This window comes from Erithacus rubecula (genome assembly GCF_903797595.1).
Source record: "Erithacus rubecula genome assembly, contig: scaffold_579_arrow_ctg1, whole genome shotgun sequence".
Taxonomy (NCBI): domain Eukaryota; kingdom Metazoa; phylum Chordata; class Aves; order Passeriformes; family Muscicapidae; genus Erithacus; species Erithacus rubecula.
In genome coordinates this window covers 50,168-60,867 of record NW_027635759.1, presented here as the reverse complement: position 1 = coordinate 60,867, position 10,700 = coordinate 50,168, and the positions used below count along the sequence as shown (strand labels likewise).

At 58.3% G+C, this 10,700-nt stretch overlaps 2 protein-coding genes across 2 annotated transcripts; both read right to left on the bottom strand.

The window, feature by feature from the left end:
- Window positions 1–67: 67 nt before the first annotated feature.
- LOC306816433 (V-type proton ATPase catalytic subunit A-like) lies at window positions 68–3,156 on the bottom strand (the record flags this gene model as incomplete). The annotated part of the gene is made up of 5 exons (XM_079332875.1): window positions 2,872–3,156; window positions 2,516–2,644; window positions 1,674–1,888; window positions 970–1,107; window positions 68–223 (listed from the first exon to the last, which is right to left on the bottom strand). The coding sequence occupies exons 1-5, from the start codon at window positions 2,936–2,938 to the stop codon at window positions 68–70; spliced, it is 705 nt and encodes a 234-aa protein (XP_079189001.1). The 5' UTR covers window positions 2,939–3,156.
- Window positions 3,157–4,507: 1,351 nt separating this feature from the next.
- On the bottom strand, window positions 4,508–10,680 carry PFDN2 (prefoldin subunit 2). Its single transcript, XM_079332873.1, has 4 exons — window positions 10,560–10,680; window positions 9,325–9,413; window positions 7,179–7,302; window positions 4,508–4,793 (listed from the first exon to the last, which is right to left on the bottom strand). The coding sequence occupies exons 1-4, from the start codon at window positions 10,620–10,622 to the stop codon at window positions 4,620–4,622; spliced, it is 450 nt and encodes a 149-aa protein (XP_079188999.1). The 5' UTR covers window positions 10,623–10,680; the 3' UTR covers window positions 4,508–4,619.
- Between the last annotated feature and the right edge of the window lie 20 nt (window positions 10,681–10,700).

The following is a 10,700-nucleotide window of genomic DNA, read 5'->3' as shown; positions in this document are numbered from 1 at the left end:
CCATCCCCATCCCCATCCCCACCATCCCATCCCCACTCCCATCCCCATTCCCATCCCCATCCCATCCCTACGGGAACAGAGCATCCAGGACCCTCTGGCCGGTCAGCAGCGGGTGATTGGCCGGGAGCTTCTCGGCCACGGGCCGGACCTGCCGGACCGGCCACACCTGGATCATGGAGAGCGGCTCACGGACCCCCTGGAATTCCAGCTCCAGCACCACGTCCTGCGGGATCAGCCGGGATCAGTCCAGGACCAGCCCTGAACCAGCTGAGATCAATTGGGATCAGCCCATAATCAGCCCGGGATCAATCCGGGATCAGTCTGGGATCAGCCAGAATCAGCCCAGGATTGGCCCTGGATCAGCTGGGATCAGCTGAGTTCATTTTGGGATCATTCCGGGATCAGCCTGGGTCAACCCAGGATTAGCCTGGGATCAGCTGGGATCAATCCAGGATCAGCTGGGAACAGGTGGGATCAGCCCGGGATCAGTCCGGGACTAGCCCGGGATCAGCCTGGGATCAGCCAGGCTCAGCCCAGTATCAACCTGGGATAAACTGGAATCAGCTGGGATTGTTCCGGGATCAAACCGAGACACCCCGCCCGGTCCCGACCCCGCTGATCCCGGTGCCGGTGTCAGATCCCAGTTTCGCTGATCCCAATGATCCCGGTGCACCCGGTGTCCCCGTTGCTCCCGGTGCCGCTGATCCCCGTGCCCCCGGTGCCCCCGTTGCCCCCGGTGCCCCCGGTGCCGCTGATCCCCGTGCCCCCGGTGCCCCCGTTGCCCCCGGTGCCCCCGGTGCCGCTGATCCCCGTGCCCCCGGTGCCCCCGTTGCCCCCGGTGCCCCCGGTGCCCCCGTTGCTCCCGGTGCCGCTGATCCCCGTGCCCCCCGTTGCCCCCGGTGCCGGTGCCGCTGATCCCCGTTTCCCCGGTGCCCCCGGTGCCCCCGGTGCCCCCGGTGCCCCGCTCACCGCCGCGCTGTAGTGCCCGGGGGGCGCGATGTAGGTGACGGTGCCGCGGCTGCGGGGCGGGACCATCAGCCGGTGCTGCAGCAGCGAGTTCTCCGCCACCGTCCCGTAAATGTCGCCGCCCGTGACGTGGCTCCCGACCTGGGGACACGGCGGTGACACCGTCAGCCACCCCCGGGGGACTCTGCGCCCTCCACCCGGGGGCTGGGACAACGGTGGTCCCCGTGTCCCCCCTGTCCCCGTGTGACCCGTGTCCCTACGACCTTCCGTCCTCATATCCTGTGTCCTGATGTCCCCGTGTCCCCCAGTGTCCCTGCGACCCCGTGTCACCATATCCCGTGTCCTGATGTCCCTGCGACCCCCGTGTTCCCGTGTCCCGATTCTCTGTGTCTCGTGTGTCCCGCGTATTCCTGAGTCCCCAATGTCCCTGTGACCCTCGTGTCCCGATGTCCCTGCGTCTCGTGTGTCCCCCGTGTTCCCCCATGTCCCCTAGTCCCCGATGTCCCCAGTGTCCCCGCACCCTCTGTGCCAGCGTGTCCCTACTCCTTTTTTGGGGTCCTCCCCTTCTCAGTGGGGGACAGGGAGACAGGACCGGTTGGGTGGGACAGGGAGGCGACAGAGGGCCTGGGGGGACAGATGGGAAGGGGAGGACAGGACAGGGACGGGACAAAGGGACAGGACTGAGGTGACAGGGACAGACCACGCACCCGGATGTTCTTGCTGGGGGTGAAGTCCCAGTTGAGGTGTCGCGGCAGCGCGGGGACGTTGGTGCCCCGCGGGATGTAGATGCTGCGCGTGGCCTCGGCGATGTCGCGCAGCGGGCGCTGGATGCCGTCGAAGATGGAGCCCAGGATGCCCGGGCCCAGCTCCACCGAGAGCGGCTTCCCCGTGCGCAGCACCGGGTCCCCCACCTGCACCCCCGCTGCGGGCCCCCGCTCAGGAACTGTCACCGGGCACCGCGGGGACACGGGGACACGGAAACCGCGGGGACACGGGGACAGCAGGGATGTGGGGACACGGGGACGCGGGGACCGCGGGCACCGCGGGGACACGGGGACAGCAGGGATATGGGGACATGGGGACATGGGGACACGGGGACAGCAGGGATATGGGGACACGGGGACCTGGGGAGAGCGGAGACATGGGGACAGCAGGAATATGGGGACACGGGAGACGCGGGGACATGGGTACAGCGGGACAGCGGGGACACGGGGACAGCAGGGATATGGGGACACGGGGACCACGGGGACGCGGGACAGCGGGGACATGGGGACATGGGGACAGCAGGGACCGCGGGGACACGGGGACAGCAGGGATATGGGGACACGGGGACGCAGGGACCGCGGGGACACGGGGACAGCAGGGATATGGGGACACGGGGACCACGGGGACGCGGGGACAGCGGGGCTGGGGGAACGCGGGGACAGCGGGGACGTGGGGAGACACGGGGACCGAGCGAGACAGCGGGGACCACAAGGCTAGGGGAGATAGCAGGGACACGGAGGGGACACGGGAACAGAGGGGACTCGGGGACAGGGGGACAGGATACAGGTCTCCTCGTACACCTGGAGCGTGGCCATGTCCCCCTCGAGCCGGATGATCTCCCCCACGAGCTCCGCGTGCCCCACCCGCACCAGCTCGTACATGGCCGCCCCCGCCATGCGCGTGGCTGTCACCACTGCGGGGACACGCTGCTGTCACCCCGGCCCGCGGCCACCTCCCCCAGGCATCCCCCCTTGTCCCCAACCCACCCCCGGGGCCACCACCCCTCTGTCCCCATCCCTCTCCCCTCTTCATTGTCCCCTCTCCTGTCCCCGTTTTAGTGTCACAAACGCCATCGGGGTCCCCCTCCCCGGCTGTCTCTCTGTCCCCAGGTGTCCCCAGGTGTCCCCAGTGTCCCCGTACCGGGCCCGGACACTCCATGCACAGCCCCCACCAGGCTCTCGCGCTCCTCCAGCCGTGTCCCCTCCATGGTGTCCCCTCCCCGCCGCGGTGGCACCGCCGTTAAATGGCCCCGAGCACCGGTGACAACCGGACAGGGCCACCGCAGGTGCGGCACCGTGCGCAGCCAACACCGTGTCCCCACCCCCGGGACACCGCGGGGACACTGCGGGGACGGGGGGGTGACACCGGCTGGCTCCGGTGACAGGGCCACCGCGGGTGTGGCACTGTGTGCAGTCAACAGCGCCTCTGGGTGACACCGGGTGACACCGGCACGCGCCGGCACGGCTGTCCTTGTCACCTCCCACGTCCTTGTCACCCGCTTTTCTGTGTCACCCATTTTCTGTGTCACCCCCAAGTCCTTGTCACCCGCTTTTCTGTGTCACCCCATTTTGTCCCCCCATGTCACTCTCTTCTCTTTGTCATCTCTTTTTCTGTCACCCCTTTGTCACCCCCATGTCTTTGTCACCTCCCGATGTCCTTTGCCCCCCCCTCCCTTTTAGGGTGTCACCAACACAATTTGGGGTCCCCCCCATCACCCCCGGCAATTTTGGGGTCCCACTCCCTTATTTTGCAGTCCCCTCTCCCCATTTTTGGGGTCCCCTCTCTCCATCCTGGGGTTTCCCCCCTCGCCCATTTTGGGGTCCCACCCACCAATTTTTGGGGTGCCCTCTCCCCATTTTTGCAATCCTCTCTCCCTATTTTGGGGTTCCACCCCCATTTTGGGTCCCTACCCCCCTATTTTAGGGTCCCCTCTCCGCAGTCTGGGGTCCCCCTGCTCCCACATTTTGGGGTTTTACACCCCTATTTTCAAGCCCCCCATTTTTGGGTTTCCCTCTCCCCATTTTAGGGCCCCACCCCCTATTTTGGGGTCTCCTCTCTCCATTTCAAAGTCCCACCCTCTATTTTTGGGGTCCCCCTCAGAACCCCCCTCATTTGGGGTTCTCCCCCCAAACCCTTTTCCCCATTTCCCATAAAAACCAACACTGGGATTTGTCCCAAACTCCCATTTATTTCCCAAACCCCCCCTAAAAACAAACAAACAAAAAAAAAATCCCCCTGGGAATTGGGGTCCCCCCAAAACAAACCCAAAATCCCTCTGGAAATTTGGGGAGAGGAGTCAGGACAACATGACCCCTCTCAAAACAAACCCAAAATTCCTCTGGGATTTTGGGGAGAGGGGTCAGGACAACATGACCCTCCCAAAACAAACCCAAAATTCCTCTGGAAATTTGGGGAGAGGGGTCAGGACAACATGACCCTCCCAAAACAAACCCAAAATTCCTCTGGAAATTTGAGAAAGGGGGAGCAGGACATGACCCCCCCCCCCCAAAAACAAACCCAAAATCCCTCTGGAAATTTGGGGAGAGGAGTCAGGACAACATGACCCTCCCAAAACAAACCCAAAATCCCTCTGGAAATTTGGGGAGAGGAGTCAGGACAACATGACCCTCCCAAAACAAACCCAAAATCCCTTTGGAAATTTGAGAAAGGGGGAGCAGGACATGACCCCCCCCGCCCAAAAACAAACCCAAAATCCCTCTGGGAATTTGGGGAGGGGGTGAAAACACCAGGACACCCCCCAAAACAAACCCAAAATCCCTTTGAGAATTTGGAGAGCGATGGGGGGACAACAAGACACCAAGACCCCCAAAAAGCCCCGAAACGAAGGCCAAACAAACCCAAAATCTCAGAGTGAGTTTGGGGGGGGGTCAGGACACCAGGACCCCCCCCGGGCCCCCCTTGCCCCCCTCGGGCCCCTCCCGGGCCGGGGCTTTGGGCTCCTCCTCCCCCAGCAGGCGAATGTTGTGGCGCTCCCGGAATTCGGAGAGCTCCCGACCCTTGGCCTGCAGCTGCTGGGCCAGAGCCTCGATCAGCTTGGAGATCTGGGGGGAAAACATGGGAAATTGGGAAAATTAAAAATGGGAAATGAGAGAAATCAGACATGGGGAAAATGGGAAATGAGAGAGACTCGATCAGCTTGGAGATCTGGGGGGAAAAAATGGGAAATTGGGAAAATTAAAAATGGGAAAAATGGGAAATGAGAGAGCCTCGATCAGCTTGGAGATCTGGGGGGAAAACATGGGAAATTGGGAAAATTAAAAATGGGAAAAATGGGAAATGAGAGAGACTCGATCAGCTTGGAGATCTGGGGGGAAAACATGGGAAATTGGGAAAATTAAAAATGGGAAAAATGGGAAATGAGAGAGCCTCGGTCAGCTTGGAGATCTGGGGGGAAAACATGGGAAATTGGGAAAATTAAAAATGGGAAATGAGAGAAATCAGACATGGGGAAAATGGGAAATGAGAGAGACTCGGTCAGTTGGAGATCTGGGGGGAAAACATGGGAAATTGGGAAAATTAAAAATGGGAAATGAGAGAGCCTCGATCAGCTTGGATATCTGGGGGGAAAAAATGGGAAATTGGGGGGAAAAAATGGGGAAATTGGGAAAATTAAAAATGGGAAATGAGAGAAATCAGACATGGGGAAAATGGGAAATGAGAGAGCCTCGATCAGCTTGGAGATCTGGGGGGAAAACATGGGAAATTGGGAAAATTAAATATGGGAAAAATGGGAAATGAGAGAGACTCGGTCAGCTTGGAGATCTGGGGAGAAAACATGGGAAATTGGGAAAATTAAAAATGGGAAAAATGGGAAATGAGAGAGACTCGGTCAGCTTGGAGATCTGGGGGGAAAAAAAGGGAAATTGGGAAAATTAAAAATGGGAAATGAGAGAAATCAGACATGGGGAAAATGGGAAATGAGAGAGACTCAATCAGCTTGGAGATCTGGGGGGAAAACATGGGAAATTGGGAAAATTAAAAATGGGAAATGAGAGAAATCAGACATGGGGAAAATGGGAAATGAGAGAGACTCGATCAGCTTGGAGATCTGGGGGGAAAAAAAGGGAAATTGGGAAAATTAAAAATGGGAAAAATGGGAAATGAGAGAGCCTCGATCAGCTTGGAGATCTGGGGGGAAAACATGGAAAATTGGGAAAATTAAAAATGGGAAATGAGAGAAATCAGACATGGGGAAAATGGGAAATGAGAGAGACTCGATCAGCTTGGAGATCTGGGGGGAAACATGGGAAATTGGGAAAATTAAAAATGGGAAATGAGAGAGACTCGGTCAGCTTGGAGATCTGGGGGGAAAACATGGGAAATTGGGAAAATTAAAAATGGGAAATGAGAGAGCCTCGATCAGCTTGGAGATCTGGGGGGAAAACATGGGAAATTGGGGAATTAGAAGTGGGGAAAATGAGAAATGAGAGAAATCAGACATGGGGAAAATGGGAAATGAGAGAGCCTCGGTCAGCTTGGAGATCTGGGGGGAAAACGTGGGAAATTGGGAAAATTAAAAATGGGAAATGAGAGAGACTCGGTCAGCTTGGAGATCTGGGGGGAAAAAAAGGGAAATTGGGAAAATTAAAAATGGGGAATGAGAGAAATCAGACATGGGAAAAATGGGAAATGAGACAGACTCGATCAGCTTGGAGATCTGGGGGGAAAAAAGGGAAATTGGGAAAATTAAAAATGGGAAATGAGAGAAATCAGACATGGGGAAAATGGGAAATGAGAGAGCCTCGATCAGCTTGGAGATCTGGGGGGAAAACATGGGAAATTGGGAAAATTAAAAATGGGAAATGAGAGAAATCAGACATGGGGAAAACGGGAAATGAGAGAGACTCGATCAGCTTGGAGATCTGGGGGGAAAAATGGGAAATTGGGAAAATTAAAAATGGGAAAAATGGGAAATGAGAGAGACTCGATCAGCTTGGAGATCTGGGGGGAAAACATGGGAAATTGGAGAAAATTAAAAATGGGAAATGAGAGAGCCTCGATCAGCTTGGAGATCTGGGGGAAAAAAATGGGAAATTGGGAAAATTAAAAATGGGAAATGAGAGAGACTCGGTCAGCTTGGAGATCTGGGGGAAAAAAAGGGAAATTGGGAAAATTAAAAATGGGGAATGAGAGAAATCAGACATGGGGAAAATGGGAAATGAGAGAGACTCGATCAGCTTGGAGATCTGGGGGGAAAACATGGGAAATTGGGAAAATTAAAAATGGGAAATGAGAGAAATCAGACATGGGGAAAATGGGAAATGAGAGAGCCTCGATCAGCTTGGAGATCTGGGGGGGAAATTGTGTTTTTATGGGGTCCCAGTGGGTTTGGGGGTACTCCAGTGGGTTTTTATGGGATCCCAGTGGTTTTTGGGATTCTCTATTGGGGTTTTTATGGGGTCCCAGTGGGTTTTGGGGTCCCAGACCTGCTCCCTGTTGCTCTCCAGGGCTGGCAGCACCTCCTTGACCGTTCTCTCCACCAGCACCCCCCCGACCATGCGGAAACACTTGCGGGTGGGATCCACCTCACGCAGGGTCTCGATCACCAGGCTGGGACAGCAGCAGCAGACCCCAAATCCACCCCAAATCCATCCCAAATCCACCCCAAACCCACCCCAAATCCATCCCAAATCCACATCCCAAATCCATCCCAAATCCACCCCAAATCCACCCCAAACCCACCCCAAATCCACCCCAAATCCACATCCCAAATCCATCCCAAATCCACCCCAAACCCACCCCAAATCCATCCCAAATCCACATCCCAAATCCATCCCAAATCCACCCCAAATCCACCCCAAATCCACCCCAAACCCACCCCAAATCCATCCCAAATCCACCCCAAATCCACATCCCAAATCCATCCCAAATCCACATCCCAAATCCACCCCTAATCCACCCCAAATCCACATCCCAAATCCACATCCCAAATCCACCCCAAATCCACCCCAAATCTATCCCAAATCCATCCCAAATCCACCCCAAATCCACCCCAAATCCACATCCCAAATCCATCCCAAATCCACATCCCAAATCCACCCCAAATCCACCCCAAATCCACATCCCAAATCCATCCCAAATTCACATCCCAAATCCACATCCCAAATCCATCCCAAATCCACCCCAAATCCACCCCAAATCCATCCCAAATCCATCCCAAATCCACCCCAAATCCATCCCAAATCCACCCCAAATCCATCCCAAATCCACCCCAAATCCACCCCAAATCCATCCCAAATCCACCCCAAATCCACATTCCAAATCCACCCCAAATCCACCCCAAATCCACCCCAAATCCACATTCCAAATCCACCCCAAATCCACCCCAAATTCACCTCAAATCCACCCCAAATCCACCCCAAATCCATCCCAAATCCATCCCAAATCCACCCCAAATCCACATCCCAAATCCATCCCAAATCCACATCCCAAATCCACATCCCAAATCCACATCCCAAACCCACCCCAAATCCACCCCAAATCCACATCCCAAATCCACATCCCAAATCCACCCCAAATCCAACCCAAATCCACCCCAAATCCACATCCCAAATCCACCCCAAATCCACCCCAAATCCACCCCAAATGCAGCAGATCCCCACCCCAAATCCACCCCAAATCCCCCAAATCCCCATCCCAAATCCCAACCCCAAATCCCCATCCCTGACCCCAAACTCCCATCCCCACCCCAAACCCGAACCCAAACCCCCCCAATCCCGACCCCAATCCCCACCCCAAACCCCCATCCTGACCCCAATCCCGACCCCAAACCCCCATCCCCGACCCCAAACCCCCATCCTGACCCCAAATCCCGACCCCAAACCCCCATGCTGACCCCAATCCCGACCCCAAATCCCCCAATCCCGACCCCCATCCTGACCCCAAACCCCCCAATCCCGACCCCAAACCCCCATCCGCACCCCAAACCCCTATCTCTGACCCCAAACCCCCATCCTGACCCCAAACCCCCCAATCCCGACCCCAAACCCCCATCCCCACCCCAAATCCCCATCCCGACCCCAATCCCGACCCCAAACCCCCCATCCCCACCCCAAACCCCCCCAGCCCCACCCCAAACCCCCATCCCCACCCCAAACCCCCCCAGCCCCACCCCAAACCCCCATCCCCACCCCAAACCCCCCAATCCTGACCCCAAACCCCCATCCTCACCCCAAACCCCCATCCCCACCCCAAACCCCCCAATCCCGACCCCCATCCCCACCCCAAACCCCCATCCTGACCCCAAACCCCCATCCCCACCCCAAACCCCCATCCCCACCCCAAACCCCCATCCCCACCCCAAACCCCCATCCCCACCCCAATCCCCCATCCCCACCCCAAACCCCCATCCCCACCCCAAACCCCCCCATCCCCACCCCAAACCCCCAGCCCCCCCCCAAACCCCCCCAATCCTGACCCCAAACCCCCATCCCGACCCCAAACCCCCCCATCCCCACCCCAAACCCCCCCAGCCCCACCCCAAACCCCCCATCCCCACCCCAAACCCCCATCCTGACCCCAATCCCGACCCCAAACCCCCCAATCCCCACCCCAAACCCCCCCCAGCCCCACCTGTGCTCGTTGAGCTCCAGCTCCAGCTCAGCCGCTTTGGAGGCCAAGCCCCGCTGGTCCTGCCGCAGGCGGTTAAAGCGGGACACAACCTGCGGCAGCACGGCTGGACTGGGGCAACTGGGACGGACTGGGAGGGGATGGGAGGGGATGGGGGGGGATGGGAGGGGATGGGAGGGGATGGGAGGGACTGGGAGGGGGATGGGAGGGGATGGGAGGGGATGGGAGGGGGATGGGAGGGGATGGGGGGATGGGAGGGGATGGGAGGGGATGGGGGGGATGGGGGGGACTGGGAGGGGATGGGAGGGGGATGGGAGGGGGATGGGAGGGGGATGGGAGGGGATGGGAGGGACTGGGAGGGGATGGGAGGGACTGGGATGGACTGGGATGGACTGGGAGGGGATGGGAGGGGATGGGGAGGGACTGGGATGAACTGGGATGGACTGGGAGGGACTGGGATGGACTGGGGTAAAATGAGATGGGGCTCAGATGGGACTGGGGTAAACTGGGATGAACTGGGATTGGACAGGGAGGGACTGGGATGGGATAGGCAGGGACTGGTAATGGGACTGGGAGGGACTGGGATGGACTGGGATTGGACAGGGAGGGACTGGGATTGGACTGGGAAAACTGGGAGGGACTGGGTAAACCGGAAGGGACTTGGATGGGACTGGGATGGGACTGGGATGGACTGGGTAAACTGGGATGGAACTGGAATGGGACTGGGATGGGATTAGGATGGGATTGGGATGGACTAGGTAAACTGGGATAGACTGGGAGGAACTGGGATGGGTTGGAACTGGAGTGCAATTGGACTGGGATGGGACTGGGAATGAGATTGCATTGGGATAAACTGGGATGGACTGGGACAAAATGGGACTGGAAAACTGGGATAAACTGGGATTGAACTGGGATAAAGTCGGGATAAAGCGGGACTGGGGAACTGGGAATGGGGTGGGAAACCCAGGAGATCCCACCGGGACAGGGACCCCCGTTATCAGGGACCCCTCCCCGTTATCAGGGACCCCTCCCCGTTATCAGGGACCCCTCCCCGTTATCACGGACCCCTCCCCGTTATCACGGACCCCTCCTCGTTATCACGGACCCTCCCTCACCCCCCACCTTCCCCTCACACCCAGCCCCCTCCTGTTCCCCCCCCTCACTCCCCTGCTTCCCCCCAGCTCCCGGGGCTCCCTCCCCATTCCCAAACCCCTCCTCAACTCCCGCTTCTCCCTGACCTGCTCGGCGCTCATCGCCTTCCCGGCGGGGCCCACCCCTCGCCCCTTCACCGGCTCCGCCATCTTTGGAGCGCGAGGCGCCGCCTCTTCCGCTCGGGCAGCGCCGCGCGGCCGCCACTTCCGGCCGCCATCTTGAGTGCG